Below are 26,881 nucleotides of genomic sequence, written 5' to 3'. Positions count from 1 at the left end.
AAACTTAGAAAACCGTCTTTTACAAATCATATTGTCAGAATTAATTAGTTGGGCCTATTTACAAGAAATACTTGTAAAATGTTAAAACCTAATTACCTGCAGGTGAACAAAGTTTAGGAAGGCCACACATCACAGTAATAGATGATCCCATCAATGCCACACTTTCCTCTGATAACTTGGTTAAATTAGTTGGCATCTGGAATCCTGTACTAGGGGCTGAGGGATTGAGAGCTGGTACTTGTCTAACCATAACACATAAACATACTTCTAGAGTAGCGAATACAACTGATTTATCAGGTACAATATCACCTGTAGTTTCACCTTCTCCTAATAAACTAATATCATTGGACGTGTTATTTACTTCATCTCCTGGTGACTGAATACTTGCTTCTGTAATAATAATAGATTCTTGTATTACTGATCTAGTGGTTAAATTTACCATGTTCACATTAACACCAAAGTAATAAGTGGATGGACCATGTATATTCATTGTATAATCAGATATTTCAGTATTAATATTGTAACGACCTAATGACCTAAAACCATCAGGAACAATCTATCTCTTGACAATTCCTTTAGCAACCTTCCTGTCTGGTTAATAAAGTGTAGATCATTAGCAAGTATATCTGCATTCCATTTCCATCTCAAGTTATGATATAAGATCTTTAAATGATGAAATGATATTTACCTTTCTGTTGTAATCTTTCTGTCTCTAAATTTTCTTCAGCAGCTAAAACAACTTGTTTAACAACATTTAAAGCTAAACTATGTATTTCTACTCCATCTCTTGTTAATATTACCCTGAAATATTCACAATGTCTATATAACAAAATTTAGTCCTTTAAATGTTTAGTCCCAAGGTCAAAAGACAGAACAGTACATAATCCTTTAAGACACACCTAAAATATATTTAGGACATCTTGGAATTTCTTCTTTTGGAATCAAACTTTCAATGGGATTCAGAAGAATAAAATTGAGAAAAATACATCTTGGGTGTTGTGGAAAGGCTTCCACAAAGTATCAACATGTTCTTCAAGAGAGCTTTAAATTTCCACCAAACTTTCTTCTGTCAAAGTCTAAAAGTAAGATGAACATATAATGCATTGAAACTCTTACTTACCTGTGCATAACATTTAACAGTTCCCGACATAAAACAGGATCTTCTGCTAATTGTGTTCTTGGCCATTTGGTATCTAGTAGAGCACAGAGACCTTGTAAACACTGTTGAACAGTAGTATCAGATAACATTGATGTAGGACTACACAGAGATTCCATACAGATACCTGAAAAATAATTTTAATAGAAACAAGATAATATTGAGCAACTCTTATGATTCATTCCTATATCTTCCCTTCTTTATTCACAATCCCAGTTTATTATTGATTCTTAAAGCCCTGCAGAGAGACCAAATACCAACAAATTTCTAGATAGCAGTCTTCAAAGTATTGATAGCAATACAAAGTTCATACAAAATGCTACCAAATACCAACCTAAGATGAGGAAGAGTTTCTCTTGATGTAATTCTTCAGGGTTCATATTAGCTGGAGCATTAGCTGGATGTGAATTATTGTTACTGGACTCTTTTGATAACATCTTATCACTTAACTCAGCAAAGCCTTTCTCATTTAACCATAATGACAGAGCATATAATATTGGTGGCCAGGCAGCTCTGTAATGATGTTTAGCTGATTCTATTGTATCAGGATGGTAAAATGCTCCACCATCTGGTGGTAACTGACTAGAATATTCTAAATTAAACAAAATATCAATTGACAATAAGATAAAAATATACTAATTGAGAGACTGACATTAGCCCTACATAAGAAAGCAAAAATTTTTAGTAGGACTGAAGGCAAAACATTTTCAAAAAGCTGAAACAGATAACTGTTCTTTAAAATGGACATTCACTTTAGCTGGATAGGAAATGCAGTTAAATGCATGTTGTTATTTGTATAAAACCGGTTTAAGCTAAACATACCTGACGGTAAAGAGAGTAAAGCATGATCTTTAAGGGCATTAAACCAATGATTACTAAGAGCAGATAACTCTGGCTGGACTAGACTTAATAAGCTTTCTGTTGAGTATTCTGAAAATTCTTCATCATCTTCATCAAATTTCTGCTGTGTTTTTTGATGTTTTTCTTTTTCTCTATTAACAGCTACTATATATACCTGACAACAAATCATATCAAATTTTAGAACTAGCTTTTACTATTCAGGAGTAAAGTTTTTGTGGTTTAAGAAAGGAGTAGCTATGACAACATTGTGAACAACACTTTACTCCTTTCATTTCCCAATCACAGCACACTTGCTTTAATATTTTATCAATCAATAATAATAAATTTAAAATATTACCTCAGCCCATGCTCTAATAACAGCTAATTTTTCCATGGTAGAAGCACTCTCATTATATATCTGTGTATGTGATTTACCAGTGTTTAATTTAGCTAGAGATGATACTAGTAGTTGATGAACTCTACGAAGATCATTTAAATCTCGTGCTACACCACTACCTATCCATGTACTACAAACCTAATATATACCAAAAATACAAAACTATATTATACAAATATTACTACTAATCATACAAATATTACACTTGTATCAATAAACTTGTATCACACACAAAATTACATATTTGTATCAGGCAAATGCTTTTTTGGCAAAGTTTATCTGGTCATAACAATTTTAATATTTCAAATCATCAATGGTCTTGAAAATGTTAGTCTTGTGTTAATATTTTGACTACTTTCATTCCTCCTGTCACTTTCAGGGAAAAAGTCATTTTCAATTCTATGCACTAAATATTTACCTCACAAGCAGCAGCTGTAACATCAGAAGGTGTTTCTGGAGAGAAAGCTGGTCTTAAGGCAGCACCAACTTGAGCCTGATATTGTTCTAATATCACATGACCTGGAAATTCTGGTTCTGGTACTGTGGCAAATCTTGTTATTACTTTCTGTAAATACAAAATAGTTTGGTTATATCTACATCTTTCTACATTTATATACCCATAGTGTTTTGATAGTATTACCAGTTTAAAGAAAAGAAAAGGATACTATGACTTAATTTACAAATACTACTGTAAACACAAATATAAAAGAGGTAGAAACATGATTTCTTACAAACCTCAAGTGCTGACAATCCAGCTAATCTCAATTCATTACTATCAGAGGTAGCAGCTATAAATGCCATTCTTATCAGATCAGGTAAATGTAGAGCCAAATAGTTGCCTGAAATAATTCAATAAAAATAAATCAGTATAATTTCCTATAAATTTGTCACAAAATTACCTGCATTTCCAAGTTTTTATTTCAAGTCGATTCCAATCTTGTTCTCTTAATGCATGGTTTCATTTAATTCATGATGGTTATTAGATTAATCAAAATTAATATTTCAGTTTAAGTTGAAAAAGTGCCTACCATTGCCAGTCTTTTCCAATATTTCTTTAGCTTTAGACAGATCAAACTGACTATCATCTTCTTCACAAGCTGCTATAATCTTCATGAGACATTCTACAGCAAATACTCTAGTCGGCCATCTTGGAGCTACAGTAGGATGTGTGACATCTGGTGTACTTGTAGTAAATGTAGCATCATCTTCTTCATCTTCATCACCTTTATCATCATTACTCTGTATCATACTTGTGCTTGTTGCATCTATAATAACATATGAAGTCATCAAATAAAAAAACATTGTCTGTTGATCTAACGTAATGTGAACTCAAGTCATAAAAATCAACTTAAAGTGCTTATATACATCCATTTACCACCTTTAATACTGTAAGTCGTATACCAACAATGGATATTAGTCACTTGAGGCAGTCAATACTATATGTTGGCATTATATTCTAGGATCTTACTCTAATTATCTTTAACAACACACTCATTTCCAATGAATTAAAGACTTAATAAGGCTGATGAAACTTGTTTATGTTCAATGATAACTTACCAGTAGAAGCTGAGAGAACATCTTTCAGTAATTTAATCCATCGTGATAAATTAGTGATAGCTAGAGACTGTAATAAACTAACTATAGTATCTTTAACATCTGATATTAACTTTTCATCTATTTCTGTATCTAACATTCCAAATAATGTTCCCTCTAAACCAGTATCACTTATATATTCACATTTTTTACCATGGATACCTTCTCCTGCTAATGATACAGCTTGTTCACTGATCTCTTTAGCTTCTCTTGTCACCAGTTGACGTAAACAAGCTACTGCTGCTCGACGCAGTAATAGATGAGAGCTCATTAGTGTATCCTGAAATACCAATGATCAAATCAGTAAAAAGAACATTGTCCAAATCTTTAAAGGTTTATTTTGGTGTGATTAGTTTACTAAAGGATGATTTAAACAAGTATTATTGTTTTAAAATAAAGGTAAGATTTGAATATCTATTTCAATTTTGGCCATTTTAAAGGGTCCAAGCCATATAGTTTATAGTAATATCTATGGTTCATAACTAACTCAATAATCTGAAACATGTATTATTTGTGAACAATACTAATGCAATATCTGAATTGATAAGAGTTAATGTTACTAATGTTTATGTAAATTCTACTTACACAGAGTTGAGGAACTAATGATGTTAAATTAACATGACGTGGTGCAAACATGTGTAATTGTTGTAAACAGGATATAGCTTCAGCTTGAACTAACGAATCAGGATGATCATACATAATAGCACAACATACCATACAATATAATCTGGCAGTGGCTAATGATGCTGTGTTACCTGGAACAAACAAATACGAGTTGATAAATTTAATTTAGACTAAGAGCATATAGAAAATAATGTACATAGAATATCATACTTAGAACATAAACAAAATTATTTTAAATTTTTTTAAGCCAGTCATGTTTGAATTACTACCAGTAAACACCAATTATAGCATTTTCCCTCAAAATTGAGTACCAGTCAAAATTTTCTTGGCAATAAAATTTTCTTCAATATCCCTGTAAGAATTAGAATATAAAACCCCATGTAGAAAATACACACCTTGTAGTTCTGGGCCTATAGATGTTATTAAAGCTGACAGACATTTTCCAAGACATTGATGTACATCTACTGTAGAAGGAGGTACTGTCAATAACAACTGTAAAACTAATGCTAGTGTTGGTTCTACATAACTTCTAAACATTGGACCACCAGAATCAGCTATCAAAGCTAAAGCATGTAATGCCCATACCTGGAAATATTGAGATGCATTTACATATTTCACGTCTAATTTCACATACTTCGAAAAATATCTTTAGGCTGTATAGCAAATTGCCATGCAATAGGGTTTAATGTACAATGTTATAATGATATTTTTGACTGTTGGCTGCAAGTTTTTTTCAAATCAATGTAGAAAGTATCAATCTTATATGATTAGCAAAGGAAGAATTCCAGAAAATTTTTATACTGTACTGAAAATATCTAAAATGAAATGAAATAAATGGAGCTTTAGGTTCTACTTTTCTGCACCATATGGGCTAATGAAGGGTTTAACATATGTAAAATATATATAACTAACCTGTACAACTGGTGAATTAAAGTCTTTAGCTAAAGCTAGTAATATACTAACACTAGTATTGAGATGTTGACCGGATCCCATCCCACCAACATATCGATGTAAACAACCTAAAGCTAGTGAATGACCTGTACGACTCACTACATCTCTAGCTGATTTTAATCTACAATACAAAGTCAATACATTTTGATGTTTTCTTTGGACAAAATAACTCAATGGGTGGAGTGGAAAGCATAACTTTCTTTTATTTTAGAGGTAGGAATTATTCAGCATTATATTGTTATGTTACATTTGAGAAGTTTCATGATGTGTCATATACACACTTGATAATTAATCAAAAATAATTATTTGTAACTATTCAAGATAGAAACTCTTTACAAAATACTCACTTATCAAAACTGTACTGTGCCATTTCAGCAATAAATTTACTATCTCCTACAACTTGTGCCATTCGACCTAAGGCTTCACCAGATGCACATCTTAATATAGGATTAGAGTTACCTAGAGCTCCCTGTTCAGATAAATAATTATTATGTATTAAATGAGAATATTAGATTACCGAACTGGTAACTAAAGTTTTCATTCCAAAAAGATAGATATGCCATTGAATAGATGATCAAAGGTCAATTGTCAACTTTGTAGTGTGAAGCTACCTTATTAAGGGTTAAAATCGATAAAATGGCATTTTTCATCCAACTTTTCTTCTCTGCTTATGCCAAATTTTGTTTATTTCTGCTTATTAGAAAATTATAGTATTACAAAATTGTTACAAAAATATGTTCAATAATTACCATAATTAGAGAGAAAGCAGCTTTTTTCACATCATCAGGTCCTAAATTTAGCTTATTTTCTGATAAACTCTGAAATAAAATTAACAACATAATTATTTCATTCAAGTTCCGAAATACCGAAAATACAACATAAATATGTTAGAAGCAACAAATAGTTGACAAAATAATCCAATGAGGTTCAAACCAAATTTAATTTTTTAAAATGAAAACAGTTATTGTTTGAGTATATATCTTATACTGAGAACTACATACAACAAACAATTCTGAGATTCAAAACTGAACTCACCTTTAAAGCACACAATACAGCTGAGAATATATTCATCTGTACAGCTTGTTGTCGTACAGACTTGGCTTGTTTGATACATTCATTAAAATGTTGTAACATTTGTAGACGATGTTTATGTGCTACACGAGGAAATATCATACCATATAACTTGACGGAGCTATCTATCACAGCTACACCTAGTGGTAGTGGTCCTGGGATAGGTTCACCCTTAAGTATTAACAAATTATAATCAAATTAATTTTTATATTCTAAAAATTTTTTTTGTTTTCTCCCTGGTATTCCCGAATAATCTTATAGAAATCAAGATTAATAAAAAACCTGTATCATCCTTTCCTCATTTGCTACACTTTTAATTCAGATTTTTTTGCTAAAAACATTGTTCTAAATACTTACAGCTGGACATCTGGCATATAAAGATTGAGCATCATGCTCTAATGCTCCAGAACCTGATGCACTATTGGGTTGTAACTGTAATATAAAAATATTCACATTTATCAGCTTTAAACCATGACAAACAAACTGATGTTTAATAGCAGAAATAATAATTTTCATATTCTAGTTTTCAAATTTATATTTGATATAGTAAGGTGCAAGAAGAGAACCAGATTTATTATAAAATACCTTTTGATGTTGGTAATAAAGGTATAAAAATGAAAGTTATACAAGATAATGATTCAATTTGTTAATAATAAGTGCAACGGTTGTTAAAATGTGCATATTAATACAGAATAAGTAGAATTCAACAGTTCATTCATTCAACTGTAAAAATAGGTTAGACATGAAATGCAATATAAAGGTAGGCTGTCTTCTTAAATCAAGTTGAAGCAAATTATTGTAAATTTAGGATTCAAACTTTTTGATTCTGACAAACTTTTCAGTCTCATTTCAATCATCTATTCTAACATTCTCACAAAATATGGTCAATCACGTTAAATCAAATAATAGTTTAGACATAGTTTAGATATCTGCTGAAATTATCTAAAATCAAGACATTATAGGGAAATCATAAACAATATCATGGTCAACACAGAACAAAATGCTAGGAGAAAATTGACGAAAAAAACTATTTGGTTATAAACTTTATGTATCCTTATTAATTACAGTACCAAAATGAATTATAAGCCAGTAAGGTTTGCTAAATTGGAAGCCAAACTCAGTTGCAAAATGACATTAGATTTTCTATTTAAATGCTCTTAATAAGATGACAATAAAATTCAAATCAGCAATTTGTTCTGTTTTGAGCTGACCATTACAGGAGCTTGTTTCATGCATGTTGAGCGGCATAACAAGTTAAAATCATGTCCATCTATTATCATTCCTCTATACTTACTAATTCTGTATCAACCCTACGATTTGGTTCAAACTACAATCAGAGTAGATTTTGCTTACGTTAATTTATGTATTTCAATTATCAAAATCAAACAAAGAAAATTGAAAGGAGACTGATTTTAATCACCAATTGAAAACTGTTCAATTAAATTTTATTTATATTTATTTTCAACCTAATGAACTTTCATTTGGAAAAAAAGTCCATTGATATTTCAATTTGTAGAAAAATGATTGTCAAAACAGATTTAGTATATATTTCAATGGTCGTACAGTAGCATTCACAAGATTTTGTGAAATATAGTTTCAAGTAATTGATATGTTCTTAATTCCATGTACTTATGTTTACTAACAGTAATATTTCATTGATATGTACATTATATTTTCACACTTATCTTCATCACTTTTAGTCACTCAAAGATCTAACAGTTAACTCAAACCTCTGTAGCCCTTTAAACGAAATGAATTTGTTAGAGTGATACAATGATTAATAATAATTGAAACAGGCTATAAAGTATGATAAAATTACCTGATCTTCTATAGCTTTATGGTCTGTTTCTTGTAACCAGGACCCTAATATAACACTATCATCTACATGACACATAGAACGTAACATGGACGTGGTGGTGTTAGCTGGATTATCCGTTAAGGTGAATTCTCCCACCAGTTCTCTCAGTAAACTTGGATACATAGCTAAAACAATACATTTACCGCTTATAAACATTGCCCTCTAGTAAAAAATAAATAAACTGAACCATATAGACCCCACTGTACAATAACAAATTATTATCACTTTTAAAAGAGTGCTTCTTTTAATATTTCTCCACTCCACTGTATATAGTGTAAATGGGTGTTCTGAAAATATAACTATGCTCTGACTGTTAAAGAAATTTGATTCTCAAAAAGTTGGTTTGAAATAAACTAACCATCAAAAGATTCTGGTGGTAATAATGACAATACATCATATAATCGTAATCTAACCATAGCAGTACTAGCTTTAAGATGACTACCATATAACTTTATAACACTGGGTAACCTGGTCAAAATAAGTATAAATCAGTATATTTTCACTATTCTACTCTACCCAGAAGAAATTTATGATTAAATCTTACAAATTAAAAGTACCATTCTTGCTTTTAACATAAATCTCATGGGCGTATGATATGAAATTACCAAATATATATCATTCTACAAAATCCTTGTTGGCAAAACCAAAGTTCAAGTACATTTCTTGATATTATCATTTCATTTTATGCCAAAATTGTTCTGGCTATTTGCATATAATGTATTTTATTTTGTATGCATGCAAACTTTAGTTCAATACATGTGAATTAATATGTTGATATTGAACTTACTGTGATAACATTAATAAAGCACAATCTAAGGGAGCTAATAAACGTCTAATGACATCTTCTGTAACCAGTTCACGGCAATGGAGTAGAAAACTTTGCATTGCTGAAAGTATAAAAGTATGGTGTGGTTTATTTAGAAAAAGTAAAATAAGCAATGTAAATATATATACAAGTTATTGCTATTCATCTGCCTTAATTGTACATACTCATGCATCTTGATTTTGTTAGCTATGTAACATCAAATAAAGAAAACAATTTTTGCTAAAACTATTGGATATTTATGCCCAAAAATGTGTCAAATTAACTCTGGTAATAATCCTTATTTCACTGACCTCCTAATGCTCCAGCACGACCTTCTAAAGTAACCTGCCATGTAAAAGCATCACCTCTAACTTTTTCTGCTTCTAGTTCTTTAGTTGATCTAGGGAAAGCATTACGCCATAATAATAACATTCTTGGTAAATGATTTCTAATGACTGGTGTTCCTGGTAAAAAAACAATGAATTGAAATTTACTGACAAATTATATGCGATCCTGGATTTTAAATGATAAAAATTCATGACAATCAGATGGGCCAAGTAAAGTAAAATTAAGCCTTGAGGAGTATTTTGGACTAAACATTATTTTGGAGCTTAACAACTGTATGGCACCACAAGATTCACACTGAAGTTTCTATAATTTTCTGCCATTTGAATAGGAAATTATGTCACCTACAAGAGAGAGAGCTGGGATTAAAGAGCTTACCCAATGTCATTAGTGCACCCAGTAACAACCAGCCAGACTGTGTTCTCTGTAATGATAGTCGACTATTCTGGGATGCTGTTCGTAATAACTCTTCAGCTATGGCAAATATTTGCTGAAAATGGGAAAACAATTATAATTTTAAGATCCATAATGAATAGAGTATATATTATACATCAAGTAGATCTACTGTTTGTTATCAATGTTTCAACCCAAAATTTATGTACTTATTACTTACACTAATAAACCATGAGTATAGATTTTAGAATACAAGCTTTCCTTTCACAAGAAAAAATGCCACAATGATGATAAAAATTTGGATAATTTCAATGAAGACTTACCTTCCCTTTAGCATGAGGTATACCTAGTGGACACTGATAAACACCACCTAGTAAAGCAGCTAAAGCACTGCTATAACCAGATACAGCTTCAGGTGATGATTTCAGCTTCTCCATCCTTTCCATACATCTATCCAACAAAGGGGATAACTGTGATGGTAGAGCCACAGCAATACTCCCAAGACACCAGGATGCAGCCAGACGGGCAGCATGACTTGGATGGATTAATACAGACACAACCGGTTCAATGATACCTGAAAATAACAGACCTCTTCTTATTCACTGATTTATCACAGATTGTGATCAGTAAAGCTCATTTGCTTATTAGTTAATCTTGAGAAATAAATTCTGATCAGAGCATCATCTTCATTACAATGGAAGCAAAGTTATGGATGGAAAAAATGTACTAACCTGTAGCAGGTTCAGCAACTAATGGAGATGCTGAGCTACACAACCTAAGTACTAAACAACCTAATTCATGTAAAGCACAAACTAGTACATGTTGACTAGCTGTTAAATCACCACCAGACTTGCCTTCTGCTACATCTACTGTTGCCTCACCTGGAAATACATCATATAAAATAATGAGATCTACTTGTAGTACAATAATCATTCAAGAAAAATATGTTAGATATATGTTTCATGTTATTAGCCATCTTATTTTCTAATAAATATATGTAATATATTCAATATGAAATGAAATATTCTATCTGCTCAAAAAAATTAAAAATTTTTACATTAAGATATAGAATAATGGTTTAATTCTTATCAAATTATGAAAAATAACATGCAGTGTGCAATTAGGGGAATTATATCAGGTCATCCTTGTTGAAAAAGTCAGCTATTTTATTTGGGAAATTCAAATTTACTTACCAACAGTATTCATCTGTTTAACAATGGTCTGACAAATTTCTTTAGCAGCAGCAATCTGAGCCTTTTCACCTAACATTCCACCAATTATAGATCTCAGTATAAATAACACACATTTTCTAGCATACACAGCATCTACATGTGTTGGTGTAGCTCTAGGATTAGCTACCAGATCAAATATATGATTTAAAAATACAGTCATATTTCTCTCTAACCATAATCCTCCCATACATTTTATAAACTCCACATATGCCTGAAAATAGATTGTATAATTTCATTTACAACTGTCAAACAAAATAACTCAATGTGAAATAAAATTTCTCTATATGGAATATAGGGACAAAGGTGAAATTGACTGAAGACTTTCTATTATATACCAAGAAGTTGACAGACACCACTGTAAGAGGGTAAATTTGGGATGATTAAATACCACTAACTTCAAATATTAGAAAAGAAAGACATTGAGGTTAAGCATTTGCCATTGTAGATTGCCGGACACAGCATGCAGTTTTTCATAGATGTTTGGGATAGGATAGGATTGCCAAATCCATACTTAATAACTGCTGCATCTGGTTGGTATATTTATATTTTAAAAACAATATCTTAATTTCCTGTTAATCATAATAAGGAAATTAATATTGTGTATATATTTCCCTCAAAACCTAGCTTGCTTTCAACCATATACACAAAGTTATTTTGCCACATGTATTTAATTGATAATGAAAGAAGGAAATCTAATTAGACCATAAACTTAACAGCTTTAAAAGTTTTAAATAAAGAGTGTGTTTATATTATATCAGTAGAGAGAGAGTCAGAAATATGAGAAGAGTGGTGGTCTAAATCACATTACAATTGATTCTGTCTGTTTCTTCTACAACATTTTACACTAGGTCATTGAAACATTGGCAAATAATTACTCATACTCAATTCCCAGGCATTCTACCAGGATGGTTGATTTTAAACATTCTTTACCAGAACAGAGAAGTTTTAACTCATGCAAAATGAGATATTTGACAAAGTATGCCAATAATATGTCAAAACCACTGATACTAGAGAATATCTACAGAGAAATATTGTGACCTATATTTCTATGGTTCAGCTAGACATGACTGGCAAAAACAAATATGATTTCTATCTTATAGTTTGGTCAAGGCATCTTAACCCTCAAACCATCTTTGGAGCATGGTTTAGGTTTTTTAATGTGAGTTCAGACAGGTATAAAAGTTAAGCCAGCTCGACATTACTTCGAAAACAATCAGTATGTTTAGAGGTCACAAAAATGCACAAAAATAATCATGGCAGGGAATTGTTTAAAAAAATGCACACATGACAGATCTGGCTCTATGTTATCCAGTAGCATTCAGACATACAAAGCTGACTTAACTATCAAAACAAAGGTTTTAAGTTGTAGTAGAAGTAGGTCCAAGTTAAAGTAGCTTATGTTTAACCGGTTGCATAACTAGTTCATTGAAACATTTTAAACAACTTTTAATTGATAACATTGCCTTGGATTCATTTATTCATTTACATTTTTATAATACCTTTTTTAACATTAAAATAAGAGTCAAGATGCTTTTATAGTAAATGTTTTATCAGAAGGATTCAAAAAACATCAATAATGTTTTAATGTTTAAATTATCGATACATTATGTATTTATTCATCATCCATGTTTAATTATTGTATGGAGTAATATTATGTTGGTTATCATTAATTCCTGTATAACATCTGTCAATGCTATATACATTACATTACATTAGGACTGTGAGAAAGAATGCCAGCAATCTGTTGCACTAGTGTATGTATATATGCACGAGATATATTTATAGCTGGATCGTGTATACAAGTAGACTACATTTCTATGAATAAAAGAACACCCAATGTTTATTCTTGGTTAAAAGAAACTCTTCTTTGTATATCTTATGCTTCAACCAATATTCATAAATATGTAATGTTATAATCCAATGAACATGGCCTATTTTATATTTCTTTTATTTCCTTTGATGATTTCAACTTTCATTGATTGGATATTTCCTTCTTGAAAATTTCAACTTATTGATTGGCTCTACTGCTTTTTAAGTTAAATAATGTTTCAAAGCATTTGTTTTGTTTGGAAATTTATCAAAAGGTTTGATCTTTGATGGATTTTATGGTATTTTTGTGAAAGTCATCATGACATCAAACGTATGATATTCATCTCAGTAGAGAACTGATTCAGAAATTTCCTTTTAAAATGCATTTCTTCTGAATAAATGTATCTTGGAACTCACATGAGTAACACCAACTCGTATCTCTCGATTTATACTGGAACTGCCTTTAATTAATTCCCCTGCTGCGGAACTCTTCATAAAACCGATACCTCCTTTTAGAAAACCAGATGCCAATATATTGAGAACATCATCTATTTTTACAGGTTTGGTTTTATCTAAAAGAAGAAATCATAAACATATTTCACATGGTGATTTAATTAGACATGTTTAGAAATAGTTTCTTCACCTATGAAATGAAATAGAGCATAGGGTATATGATTTTCTCAGTAATTAAGTCTTGATAGTTGTCTTGGGACTACCTGTCACTATTACTTTAAGATTCATAAGTCAAGCATGCAATCTATATCTGCCTCAAGACATCAGTCTTCAACTAGAAAAACAACAGTCAATGTTAATTTCCCTTGTTAATTGACTGTCTGGAATCTGAAGTTTTTACCTCATCTATTATTTAGTTATTACCAGTCATTGACATACTGACTTGAATAACAAGTTACATTCGTTTAAAGATAAGGGCATTTTGTCACCAGATAGAAAATGTTTATTTATTAGGGAATATCCAACCCAATGCAAATAAGTTGCATGATGTCTTAGACATTCTACTTCACAATGTCAAACTAATACAAACTGCATTTAATAGCTTGACATCATTAGGCACTGAAGTTAGTAAAAGCCGATTTTTGATTGGATTGTATGCTAATGAAAACAACCAATTATAGCCCTTGACATTGTGAAATCTGATAAAAGCCTGTCATGCAGTTTTATTAAGATATGTAATTCTGATATTCTCTTCTATAATTCAGTACTTACTAGAAATGGGTTTAGCAGTTTGTGCTACAGCCATCAAATTTCCTAATAATTTAGCTACAGCACACCTGACATCATAATTAGAACCATCTAAAGCCCGGAAACATAATGATGATACATTGTCTAATTCACTTGTTGACATAAATGGTGCTTCATTTACTAATTGATACATACACTGAAATATACAAAATATGAAATTACAACTCTCTCATAGGCTCACTAATTCAATATTACATACGAAAGTGTTTGTGAAAGCAGGAGTGAGCTGAGGGGTCAGACCACTAGACCCCTACAACTCTGATTTCAAAATTTGATTCAAAGATTATTTTTTATAAAATATAATGGCCGAAATAAGATGAGAAAAAGGTGGGGTGGTGAAAACCTTGGAAACCCATTGGTTCGAGGGTTGCTCAATTCCCATTATCAAAAGATAAAACAAAACCATTCTCAAACAACTAAAAATGGAGACTTTCCATTAATTAAAGATGAATATTCAGGTTGCATTTTCTCAGAGAAAACCTGCCACTTGCCACCAATGTTATTTTTCATTGTCAGTAAAGAGTTTAGAATTTAGAAGTAAGAATTTATAAATCAGTTTCTTTGCTGGTTGCGTATCTTTACTTTGTGATAGAGCAGGTTGCCAACATTTCTGTTACCATGCAAGCAGTACGAAATTAACTGAGTGTTGAATACACAGCTTTGAAAAGTTGTCATTGCATTAAATCAGAACAATATAATGGTTTATTTCTAAGGACTTTTTCCCAAAATAAAGTAATTATTACATTATTCCTATCTTAAAACATGCAAACATTTATCACCCAGTAAAAAATAATAATAAAGAATAGAGTATAATAGTTATTCAAGTTGTATATGGACAATTACTTGTTACCATGGTAATATCATGTAAAGAGGTTTACCCAAGTCAACATAATTTTATAATAACCCTAAACTAATCACATCTTCCAATTTCTTCTACATTTTATAGGGCTGTTTACTTAATAATATTGTACTTCAACAATTACAAATCTTTTAAAAGCATGTAACCTTTGTACTTCCTTTAAAAATTACTCCAATTGTGTGTTACAAAGTGTGTTTTATTTAATGTAAGATCTACCTATGCCTCATATTAACTTGAACATTTAAATGTCAAACTCTATTTTTTACTTGGTGAGTTTTTTTTTAACAATCCAAATACCAATAGAAATATATCTAAAGACCTTCCAAATTTTCTACAAATCGATGGATAAGAAATTGTTGACACACATTACTGTGAGAAATCATCTACATGTATTTTGAAAAGCATATAAGTTAATAAAAAGACACCACTAATGTTTATTAACGCCAGCTTTTTGCCATGATATTAAATTTTTGGTAAGATGTCTAGCAGCTAAGTCAACTTGGGATGGAACTATTCATAAGGTACTAATTGTTAATTACTGGTTAAACTTAGAAGCTTAAGTCTGATTTTCAGCAATTTGATGAAGATTTCAGAAAGAGACTTCACAATCCTTTAAAAGATTTGGCTGATGTAAAAGTATTTGTGGTATTTGAAATTAATTTATTACTGAGAAATCTACTATGTGAGATAATGGAAAAGAAATAAATTCACAAAAACTTCAAAGACGACCTATATTTCACTACTCTGAGAAAGTTCAAAGAAAAGTTTAGACATTTACCAATAAGAATAGACTAAACTAAGAGTAGAGGATAGTGTCTGTTTCTTACATCATTTACTTTAATAGTAACAGTATCACTTATAAAGTCTACCAGTCTATAAGGCCATCCTTTCTTATAAATATTACTGAGCTTGAGCATAATGATCGCTTTCTAATATTCACATTGGAAAGAGATTATATCGCCATTACAATAATGCTTAACAAGATCCATTACAAATTACAGTGCTTTATGCCTCATCATGATGATTGAACCCACAAAGAATAGGTACAAACTATTAGAAGAATGATAATAGGTGGTCAACAAGCATGTTTACAAGGTAAGAAAAAGGTTATATAAATACAGGGAAGAGTGTTTATATTATAACCAACTATCACTTATCATGATAATAAAACATAATTTATCTCTTGTTAAATACTTGATGTAATGCCAGTAAAAATACTGTTCACTATCAACAAATTGTACTCAAATAGTTAGACTCATCATACTAAGGATAGTCAATGGATGAGAGACCTAGACTAGATAACAAGTGGGCTTTGTGCAATATCCGTAATGGATAAATTAGAAATGGGTGACATTAGAAGACACTGTAAAATATAGTCAATGATGGATCAACACCTATAAGATCTGTGGTGAATTAAGCTTTATGCTAATAAAGAGAGATGTTGCAGCATTGAAATAAGTGTCTGTTATGCACCTGATAAGGCCAATAAAAGTCATAAGGTGCAAAATTAAGGAAATTTTGCCAAGGCACCACAAGGCGATATGTCTAATGACAAAATTAGATTCATAAGTTTCTTTATCTATTCTTTTCTAATGAGTGGTTCTCATAAGTATTTTATCATATGATAAGAGAATTAGTTTAGAATAAGTAGTTAAATAAGTTAAACAAATCATACTCTGATAGTCAGTAACAAAATACAGAAACCTGAACCAAAATTAGGTTGGAAGAAAAATAAATAAATAAATTCCCCCTCAAACAGTTAAGACTATTTTTTGTCTCAAAGGAGAAATGTAAAGATATAAGTTTTTGGGTACTCAATTAGTTAAGTCACAAGCCCTTCTTACATAAGAACTCTACGGAAAGTACCATAAAATTTTACCATTTGCAATATACTACAATTTCAAGCGTTCATAGAACAGTTCAAAAACGATTTGCTGTTCCTAGATGCAATTTAATGAAACTCTTAATGAAAGGGGTAATTATCCTAGTAACCAGATGAAGACCAAAAAAAATCCTCTAGCAGTCTTTTCATCTGCTCACAGAAACTGATGGAATCAGTTTGGCTGACTAGACGCATACGCAACAACTGTTCTCGGAACGGATACAAAATTTTTATAATGCTCACGGGCCTGTACTAGCAGCAATCTTCCGTGTTTAGATTCTCAATGGATGATGAAAAAAGTTCAGACAAAAAGTGTAGGATATATTATGCAAATGTAAAATATGTGAATTTTGCTTCAGTCCATTAGAACTGAAATATTTGATTAATAACATATGCTACTGATAGTGTTATAAGATATGTAATGATATTATTAAGATATACAGATCATTTTACTATATATCAATAGGTAAAAAGGTTAACAAAATTACTCTTCTTTATAATCTAAACAACTATAATGGTACTATTTGTTAACTTATAATCTTCTATCTCTGTATTTTATCAGTTATTGATCTAAAGAAAACAAGAAGTTCGAATTGACTTCTGCCATCTGATTTGAAATTTAAGTTTTAATTTTCAGTCTTTGGACTTGATAACTCTTATTTTACTCTTTGTTCTTGTAGATTTATGACAAATTTTTGATAGAATCCAGCTTTTTCTGAACCAAAAGTCATTAGCAATAAATTTCTAATATCACCTTACAATGAGAGAAAGATTAATGAATTAATGAATATTTAGAGAAATATCAAAAGGCTACATAGAGACATCAGAACTGTCAGATTGATTCAAATTGTTATTGCAAATCAAGAGCAGGGATTAGGTGAGAATATCTGATGAGAAAATATCACAAAATTAACCCAGTATTGTGATTTAAACATGGTAAGATAAGAATATAATAACACTATGATCAGTAGGGTTGGCTTGTCTGTAATAAGACTGATTAACTATTGTCTGAGAATAAATCCTATATAATAGCCTGAGCACTCTAATATTGATTTTAATCTTACAATATATTTCAAGAGTTCTATTTTCATTCAGATAACTTACATTATCATAAAAATCTTATATAAGTACATAATCAACTTAAAATTCCAATACATATTTTATATACATGGGGTTAAACCAGAAATAATGACAGTTGACTTGTAGACAAACTTTGTGTAAATAAACTTATTTCAGGACAAACGAGTGGATTCCGAAGTAATAAAAAATAAAGTCTTAAAATGCCAGAATAGTCTAACAAAAAGTTATATAGTTCCCAAAATCAATTCTATAAATCAATTTTCAAAGTCAATTCAAGAACAGAGTTGCCCAATAATTTTTAATCAAAGAATTATAAAAATCTAATAATGCCAAAATAAACATGTAAAACTGGGATATTATAATAATGTCATTACCTTAGCAGCTGCAAATCTCACAGCCATAGCTCTATCTGTCATAGCTTGTCTAGCAGCTTTGTAGATGTCTTTGTGACAGGAATTACCAGCTGACCCCAGTCCTCCTACTACCTTTTCTAGGGTCAACATTACTTCAGTTCTTCCTTGTGACTAAAATTACAAAAATACCATAATGCACAGATGAAAATGAAAGGCAAAGGGGAAGTTGAATAGATGTTAGGGATTGAAAAAAGAGCTTCTACACATTTGAAGGTTCAAAACATTCACAGCTTTTATCTATGGTGAACCTCAGTTCCAAAACAAACGATATCATTAATGATACTTGTCCAGTTAAGGTTAAGTTAGGGCAGGCATATTATCCATCTTTCAGGAATTTCATTGTTTATTATATCACTAATTAATATAAGAATATTCTATGGTTTATTTACTTGTTGTATTTTTTCAAAATATTGGATGAAGAGGAACAAGCCTTATTGGAATCTATTCAAATTGACAGATTCTACTGTAATAGATATATCATGACTTCTTCAGCCTTTAATAGACTAGAATTGAAATTTGGACAAGAGCGCAAAAACTATTGGGCATAATCAAAGAATTAATTTAATCATATCTTATATTATAAAGACTTCCTTACAATTGAGATGAAAAAATCAAAGTTTTTTGCAATATTACTAAAACAGCAGAATGTAATATAGTGGTAAAACAGCAGAATGTAATATAGTGGTAAAACAGCAGAATGTAAAATAATGGTAAAACAACAGAATGTAATATAGTGTTAAAACAGCAGAATGTAATATAGTGTTAAAACAGCAGAATGTAATATAGTGTTAAAACAGCAGAATGTAATATAGTGGTAAAACAGCAGTAATGTAGTGGTAAAACAGCAGAATGTAATATAGTGGTAAAACAGCAGAATGTAAAATAATGGTAAAACAGCAGAATGTAAAATAATGGTAAAACAGCAGAATGTAATATAGTGGTAAAACAGCAGAATGTAATATAGTGGTAAAACAGCAGTAATGTAGTGGTAAAACAGCAGTATGTAATATAGTGGTAAAACAGCAGTATGTAATATAGTGGTAAAACAGCAGAATGTAAAATAATGGTAAAACAGCAGAATGTAAAATAATGGTAAAACAGCAGAATGTAATATAGTGGTAAAACAGAAGAATGTAATATAGTGGTAAAACAGCAGAATGTAAAATAATGGTAAAACAGCAGAATGTAAAATAATGGTAAAACAGCAGAATGTAATATAGTGGTAAAACAGCAGAATGTAATATAGTGGTAAAACAGCAGAATGTAATATAGTGGTAAAACAGCAGAATGTAATATAGTGGTAAAACAGCAGATTGTAAAACAGTGGTAAAACAGCAGAATGTAATATAGTGGTAAAACAGCAGAATGTAATATAGTGGTAAAACAGCAGAATGTAAAACAGTGGTAAAAATAGCAGAATGTAATATAGTGATAAAACAGCAGAATGTAATATAGTGGTAAAACAGCAGAATGTAATATAGTGGTAAAACAGCAGAATGTAATATAGTGATAAAACAGCAGAATGTAATATAGTGGTAAAACAGCAGAATGTAATATAGTGGTAAAACAGCAGAATGTAATATGGTGGTAAAACAGCAGAATGTAATATAGTGGTAAAACAGCAGTATGTAATATAGTTGTAAAACAGCAGAATGCAATACAGTGGTAAAACAGCAGTATGAAATATAGTGGTAAAACAGCAGAATGTAAACCAGTGGTAAAACAGAAGAATGTAAAACAGTGGTAAACAGCAGAATGTAATATGGTGGTAAAACAGCAGAATGTAAAATAACTGTATAACAGCAGGCAGTATAACATGTAGTGGAATGTGAAGAGCAGTTTCAGATTTTATCATGCTAAATATTTATCATTCAACATTCTTACAAGGCATGATTTACAGTAAGGTAACTTGGCACAGTATCATTATATAATTGAAGATATTTGAGAGATTATCTAGATGATAATATAAGGAATGTTGGCAGTATAAACATCATGCCTTCATACATCTTGTTTCTATATCTTATATACAGATACTCTTATCACTGGGGGTAATTATCAGTACAAATCTATCATTTCTTACAAACTACAAGATAAACAAATGAAAATCCAGGAGCACTTTTTGGCTACCACCCAGACCAGACAACTTGTTTCATTATTTCATTACAATACATCAAAATTTCACTTGCTACTTTACCATTTCTATATATTACAAAGCTTATGCAGTTTGAAAGAAAAAGACAATCACTATTTCAGCAGCAAGTTGGATTGTTGTCTGCTCAAAAAGCAGATGTAGAATTGAGTTCAAAAAAAGGCAAAAAAATTCCTGGAGCCATTTTATGTGCTTTTTTAAGTCAAACTGTTCCACCTTAACAGTAAAGAGTTAATGTTACATAGACCTCATAGACGAGACCAAACTAAAATGAGGAACATACATTTCCAGGAACTTTATAGCCATTAATTGCCAATTAGGATGAAAATAGTTATTGATTACGCATAAAGCTAAGAATATTTTGACACAGTATATTGTAGTTTGAGTTTTTATTATTCCATGTCAATTCCAGGAAATTCAATATAATAGACGTCTATCTAGAAGCTGTAAGTTAGTATAAAAGAGAAATTCCCTGAAGACTGTATAGATTACATAGACAGGTTGATTTAACACTGAGACTTGTTATATATCATTTGTCTCTTGAGACACTGTAGAAATAAACTGTCCTACAAATAACTTCATGTCAACAAAATAATTTGGAGAGAATCTATTATATATATTGGATAGCAACCAATACTGGTAATAAACCAATTTTTTATTGACTTTTAGTCAATGACTCATGTCAATTGGATTAACTTTAAAGGTATATATTTCTCAAAACCAATGGTGCCACAGAAAAAAAAATTAACAACCACCAATTGTACCCCCACTTCATTTCTAAGCAATATGAATTTTTTTTATGTTTTTGACCCAAATTAATTCTTTTTTTAAAAATTTGTTTCCACAAAGCTGCCTTGATTCAAATTCAGCCTTGATAGTTGTCCCCCTATGAGGTCAGTCTGTCCCCTATACCTCCTCCCCTGTCTTGGAGGGGTGGCTGGTGCTACCACTGCTTGAAACATACATTTTTTGTCTGCTGATAAAGTTAATACTTAGACTAATTTATCCCCTAAAACACTAAGACATATGGATACATAATTTTTCCTTTTAATGTACGGTAAGCCATATTTTCATGATGAAGGAAGAAGTTCTGTTATAAATGAATATTACCCTGTTAATTATTAATTCAATTAATTAATAATATATTCCAGGCTTGAACAGTAACTATAATTTTATTATACTACTAGTATAACTAATAAGAGTTAAATCAATACAATTCCTTGTTCAAGTTGATAGAAGCTGAAAAAGTGGTACTCTTTGAAGTAAGAGAAGGGGAGAGAGATCTTGTCTAAGGGGTTTTGAAGACATCATTAATGTTATAAAATATATTTACCTCAGAATTTTTAAGTGATTTGATGAGTACTTGCACTGTTTCTTCATATGATCTACCCACCATACGTCCCAATTTCTCGTACATAGCACCCAAACAAGCAACAGCAGCACTATAACAGACAAAATTCTTGTCAGAAATTTGTAAATTGATAGTCAAATTCAGATTTCCATAGCATTTTTCATAGATTGTCATGACTTCCTGGACGTTACTAACCTTCTTACATACAGTTATTACTGATTTTATGATGTCATGGGTAATAAATGCATGCAAGAAATGGAAGGCTGGACAGTCTTAAAGGGACAGATGCACCATATTAGGGGGTTGATTTGAGTCTTGAATATATGTCTTCAGAAGTACTAGAAATGTACGAAATGCATAGCTGTCCCTTTAATTGGCTTGATACATTTTTATTGCAGGAGAACAGAACATCAGAATTTGAAAATTGATGTATGTAGATGTTGAAATTATCTCATGCTGTGTATGTATTAACATTATTCTTATTAGATATTTATCAAACTCTTCCTTCAATGCCAGACAAATTTTTTAATATTTATACATAAGTCTTATGGAAACAGGTGTCATATAATTATGATAGAATGGTATACTTACAGTCGTGTTGGTAAGTAGCTTGGAGAATCATCTTTATTTCTTATAATATCATTGCATTTATTAATAGTTTCAAACAAATCAAATGTATCTCCTACACTAAATAATGTAGCTAGACATCGTGCTAGGAGTTTACGTGTTGGTGGACCTGGTGATTCACTAATCTGTCCTGTTAATTGTTCTACTAATTTCTTCTGTCCACCTTTAATATCAGACTGAAAATATAAAAGTATATAAAAATAAAGCATATCCTGCAATGCACCTGCCACCTGCAGATTCTGTACTATTGAAATTTATTTCTACAAAAAAATAGGTATATATATATATATATTTCAAAGTGCACATCTAAGACATACACTGACATTTTTAGAGCAGTGTAGGTCAATTTGTACTGAAAGAATAAGTCATCTGCTAAATGACAACGAAGGGGAGAGCAAAACAAAACAGTTGCAACAAGTCCTTGGGTCAAATTTGCATAATAAATTTAGTAAATTATATATCCCTAAACATATCTGAAAGTTCTAACTAAAAAAAATCCAGCTTATAATTTTGAAACGCCGACACTATTTAAAAACATAATGTAAGGTTTTAAAGCTTGTTATGCATTTTGGAAAGTGTGATAAAAATAATATACAGATTTAAACAAAATGAACGCTAACTGTAGTGAGACATGTCTCCTATGTATTTTAAAGGTTTCAAATAATTATATCGAGCCATTATAAAGTCCAAAACCAAAACTAGGTCAAACTGCTTAATTAACAATTAGTACTCTTCTTTTTTAATTAACCCTTTAAAACAAATTCAGTTTGATCAAGTTGATACATAGGCATACATAACATACTTTAGAAAATATTTTCCAGTATAATTTAAATATTTTTGATAATGAAAATGATTTACACAAAAAAAAAAAGGAATGCTCCTTTAATGTCAAGATTCTTGAAGAAAAAGATGAATACCATTATCTGAGATAAAACTTGTCTTGGTAGATGTGTAGGAGAAGTTATTCCATGAATTAAACAAGAGACCCAGACTAATCTGAGCTGACAGGTTAAAGTTTATAAGATAATCTAGTGTCTGAAGAGTTAATCATCACTGTAAGCCTCAATATTATAAATTATCATCTTAATGGACTATAACTTAAAAACATTTTAGTTAAAGAAATTACCAAATAATGTGATTAGCAATTTGTATTGAGCAAGCTTCAGTAATCAGGCTGCGTTTGTGTATCTTCTGAACATGCAGTAAACTAAAACTCAATAATGTCATAATGAACTGTACTAAACACTTGTTATTCAGGTACAAATTTAGTTTCGATTAAACAAACTTCCACATGGAGATGGAACCAATGAATATCTTTAAAGGGATACTACGTCTTAGGATGAACATAAAATTTTAATTTTGATCAAATTGGCCAATAACAGTATATATCCATCAGTGGTCTTACCTGGTGCCCTAACTATACGTCAAAATCCCTCTATAATCTGATATATCCACAAAATCAAGTAATTAATTATAAAACGCTTAATACATCCATTAAGCGATTTTCAAATCGTGAGTCTAGCAAATCCAGTGTAATTTTCAAGGGGAAGTAACTCTCAAGTGAGGTTTCCTGCGTCCTTGACCTCTACTCTTGAATTGACCTCGACATTGTCATATTTTGAAGACGGAATAATGATGCCTCGTAGGAGATTAAGCGACTCCGCGAAAAAGCAATTCATATAACTTAGAATGAATACTCCACCATTGACACAATTTTCAACGAATATTAGTATTAATCGTTGGCAAAGTTTGTTAGTATACACCGGAAGATGATTGTTTCCTGTTTTAGCGTTGATTACCCAGACTCTCTTCTTCTCAAACTGAACGGATTCATGGCTTGCTCACTTTTTTTTTAAATTATGATTATAGTTTTATTGTCGATTTTTTAAACTTGATAAAGTGTGGGATGCATACTTATTTAACCAATGGTCACTATTTAACACAAATATTAGCCACAGGGCGAGTGTATTCTAAGACGTAGTATCACTTTAAGCAATTTTCTGTAGTAGTGAATCATTGTAAAATCAACTGAAGTAATTATGTGAAAATCTTAAATTTTTAATGATTGTACCATATCAACTCTTATGAGTCCTGTCTGTAAATTATGACAGAATGATCATAACATCATCAGTATTATCAGTGCCTTTTGGTCGATCAGTAACATTATGTAAATAATTCATAATATAATGTTACATACTAACTTAATACTAGTTATAAAACACATAATTATAGGCCAAGAATTTATAAAATACCACATATTTCTACATTATCAAATCTGACATTTACAGATTTATAGTAGGCCTATGTAATTTGTTTACTTTTTTGTTTCTGCCAACTAAATGCCTCTGGGAACTTTTCAATAAAGGTTTTTATAAGGTGAAATTTGTGTCTTTTACAAGGGCAATTATCCAAAAAAACATTCATCTAATTATCCACAAAATCAGACTAAATATCAATTTATAATTACAGACCAGTTTCACTCATTTTTGAGTCAAGGGCAATAACTAAAAAAATCTTCTCAAAATAAATAAATGCACTCAAAGTTTCATCAAGATCTGAGCCTCAATTGTCTACAAGAAATGTGGAGGTATGGAGGAACATTAAGGTACAAAAGCAGTAGGTATATGTACATTTGCCATGTAGGCGTATAAAAATTCATCATATCAAAATACATTCAACAAGTCTACTGGGCACTGATCCAATAAATAGACAATGGTTTAACAATCTTCACAGTGGTCTAGACCAGTAAGTGGACATGCCTAATTGAGTTTAACTAGATAGTTTGGTGGAAATACTACCTGGTTTTCAATGTTCAAGAGGTCAGAGTTCATAGTCTATAATCTTAATGTAAATAGAGACGCCAGTTCTCTAATCACTGAGATAAATTTCTTGTTAACAACATGGCTGTTTACCATCACCTCAACTTATTATAACCTCTACTTTATATCAGACCTAATACTAATAGGTGTATGATAACATTTCAACTTATTTTATTACACTGTAAAAACTGCTGAGAGGGCTGATAATATGTCTTTGAAATTCCATTAAATATAAGTGGCCTTAAGAAATCTATGCACCTAATCCAAATGAAATGGTCTGAACTCATTCTATCATTAATCTTTTGCTATAGATTCTAACTTTCAAACAAAATAATCATTTGTTCTAATCATAGTAAACGGTGCTACATTAAATAAAGATAAACAGGTGTCAACAAACTAGGCCAACACAAAAACAATCTATATTCTTAATGACTTTTTTCGAGCTTAATTAAAGCTTAATTAGATAGTTAAGTATTGTTATTAGTTTTTAAAGTGAGTTCATTAACTAAGGTGCCAGAAAAAATAATGTCCTAGACAAGCACTAGTTAAACTTTAAAGTGTGATCATGGTTTGATCACATAGAAGACTGATTATTACTTTACATGGAAGTTAAAACATCTACAGTGAGTAATTATTGTTAATAAATGAAAAATGATGGAAAATGTTTCTGTAATAAAATGATAAGATCTGGCTCCTCCATAAAAAGGTAATTAATTTCAATAAAGTTTTACGGAATAATTTCAAAATATAATTGTCAAAAAATCAAATATAACTTACCTTCTGGGCAGCACCTAAAACTTTATCCAAAAACCTCAGCCATTCAAAGACAAACACAGGTCTTTTGGTGTCTGGAATTCTTTTTAAAGCTTCTTCATTGAGTAGCAGACTGTGAGCTAACTCCATGGTTTACAACTTCTGAAATATTTTAATAAATAGTACTCATTATAACTTTAATAGTGAAGTGGTAACTACTTAATTGACACCCACAACAAGGAAATGACAACAACAAATTAAAATACAGCACAGTATTTATATCATGACGGAACTTTTAGTCATCAGCTTTTCTAATTTCATATGGAAAATTACAAATATCTTTTTTTTTAATACCGGTAGTAGAAAAAAAAAAGTACAGATTTAAAAGAAATTAACATCATAATAGTATTAAATATAGTGTATCAATTCATTGATGATGCCATATTAACATTATATTATCAAATAAATAAGCTATATTATATAATCTAAATAACCAATATAATATAATTATGTCTTAAAGAAAAGAAATAGTATTTTAATGATCCATGAATTTATCTCTAAATTCATTTTTCAGATTCTAGGGTACTGTGCCAGTCATTGTGCCAAATAAAAAA

The 26,881-nt window shown here is 30.6% G+C and overlaps 1 protein-coding gene across 1 annotated transcript in view; it reads right to left on the bottom strand.

Moving 5' to 3' along the window:
• The window catches only part of LOTGIDRAFT_164458 (hypothetical protein), a gene marked incomplete at both ends in the record, with an annotated part of 29,278 nt that extends 2,861 nt beyond the window's left edge, over positions 1-26,417 (bottom strand). Inside the window, 31 exons of the mRNA XM_009060973.1 lie at positions 97-327; positions 689-801; positions 1,121-1,283; positions 1,491-1,748; positions 1,979-2,171; positions 2,355-2,531; positions 2,812-2,958; positions 3,129-3,232; positions 3,422-3,658; positions 3,951-4,266; positions 4,572-4,741; positions 5,006-5,195; positions 5,523-5,682; positions 5,909-6,030; positions 6,311-6,379; positions 6,597-6,803; positions 6,990-7,064; positions 8,452-8,615; positions 8,849-8,958; positions 9,278-9,377; positions 9,607-9,759; positions 10,019-10,130; positions 10,357-10,607; positions 10,765-10,914; positions 11,227-11,476; positions 13,492-13,646; positions 14,299-14,470; positions 18,530-18,679; positions 22,051-22,159; positions 22,660-22,871; positions 26,292-26,417. Of these exons, the coding sequence (XP_009059221.1) occupies positions 97-327; positions 689-801; positions 1,121-1,283; positions 1,491-1,748; positions 1,979-2,171; positions 2,355-2,531; positions 2,812-2,958; positions 3,129-3,232; positions 3,422-3,658; positions 3,951-4,266; positions 4,572-4,741; positions 5,006-5,195; positions 5,523-5,682; positions 5,909-6,030; positions 6,311-6,379; positions 6,597-6,803; positions 6,990-7,064; positions 8,452-8,615; positions 8,849-8,958; positions 9,278-9,377; positions 9,607-9,759; positions 10,019-10,130; positions 10,357-10,607; positions 10,765-10,914; positions 11,227-11,476; positions 13,492-13,646; positions 14,299-14,470; positions 18,530-18,679; positions 22,051-22,159; positions 22,660-22,871; positions 26,292-26,417 (5,146 nt within the window). The remainder of the gene's footprint in view (positions 1-96; positions 328-688; positions 802-1,120; positions 1,284-1,490; positions 1,749-1,978; positions 2,172-2,354; positions 2,532-2,811; positions 2,959-3,128; positions 3,233-3,421; positions 3,659-3,950; positions 4,267-4,571; positions 4,742-5,005; positions 5,196-5,522; positions 5,683-5,908; positions 6,031-6,310; positions 6,380-6,596; positions 6,804-6,989; positions 7,065-8,451; positions 8,616-8,848; positions 8,959-9,277; positions 9,378-9,606; positions 9,760-10,018; positions 10,131-10,356; positions 10,608-10,764; positions 10,915-11,226; positions 11,477-13,491; positions 13,647-14,298; positions 14,471-18,529; positions 18,680-22,050; positions 22,160-22,659; positions 22,872-26,291) is intronic.
• Between the last annotated feature and the right edge of the window lie 464 nt (positions 26,418-26,881).

Source organism: Lottia gigantea (genome assembly GCF_000327385.1).
Source record: "Lottia gigantea unplaced genomic scaffold LOTGIsca_45, whole genome shotgun sequence".
NCBI classification, from domain to species: Eukaryota; Metazoa; Mollusca; class Gastropoda; family Lottiidae; genus Lottia; species Lottia gigantea.
This window is presented reverse-complemented; position numbering and strand designations above follow the sequence as displayed.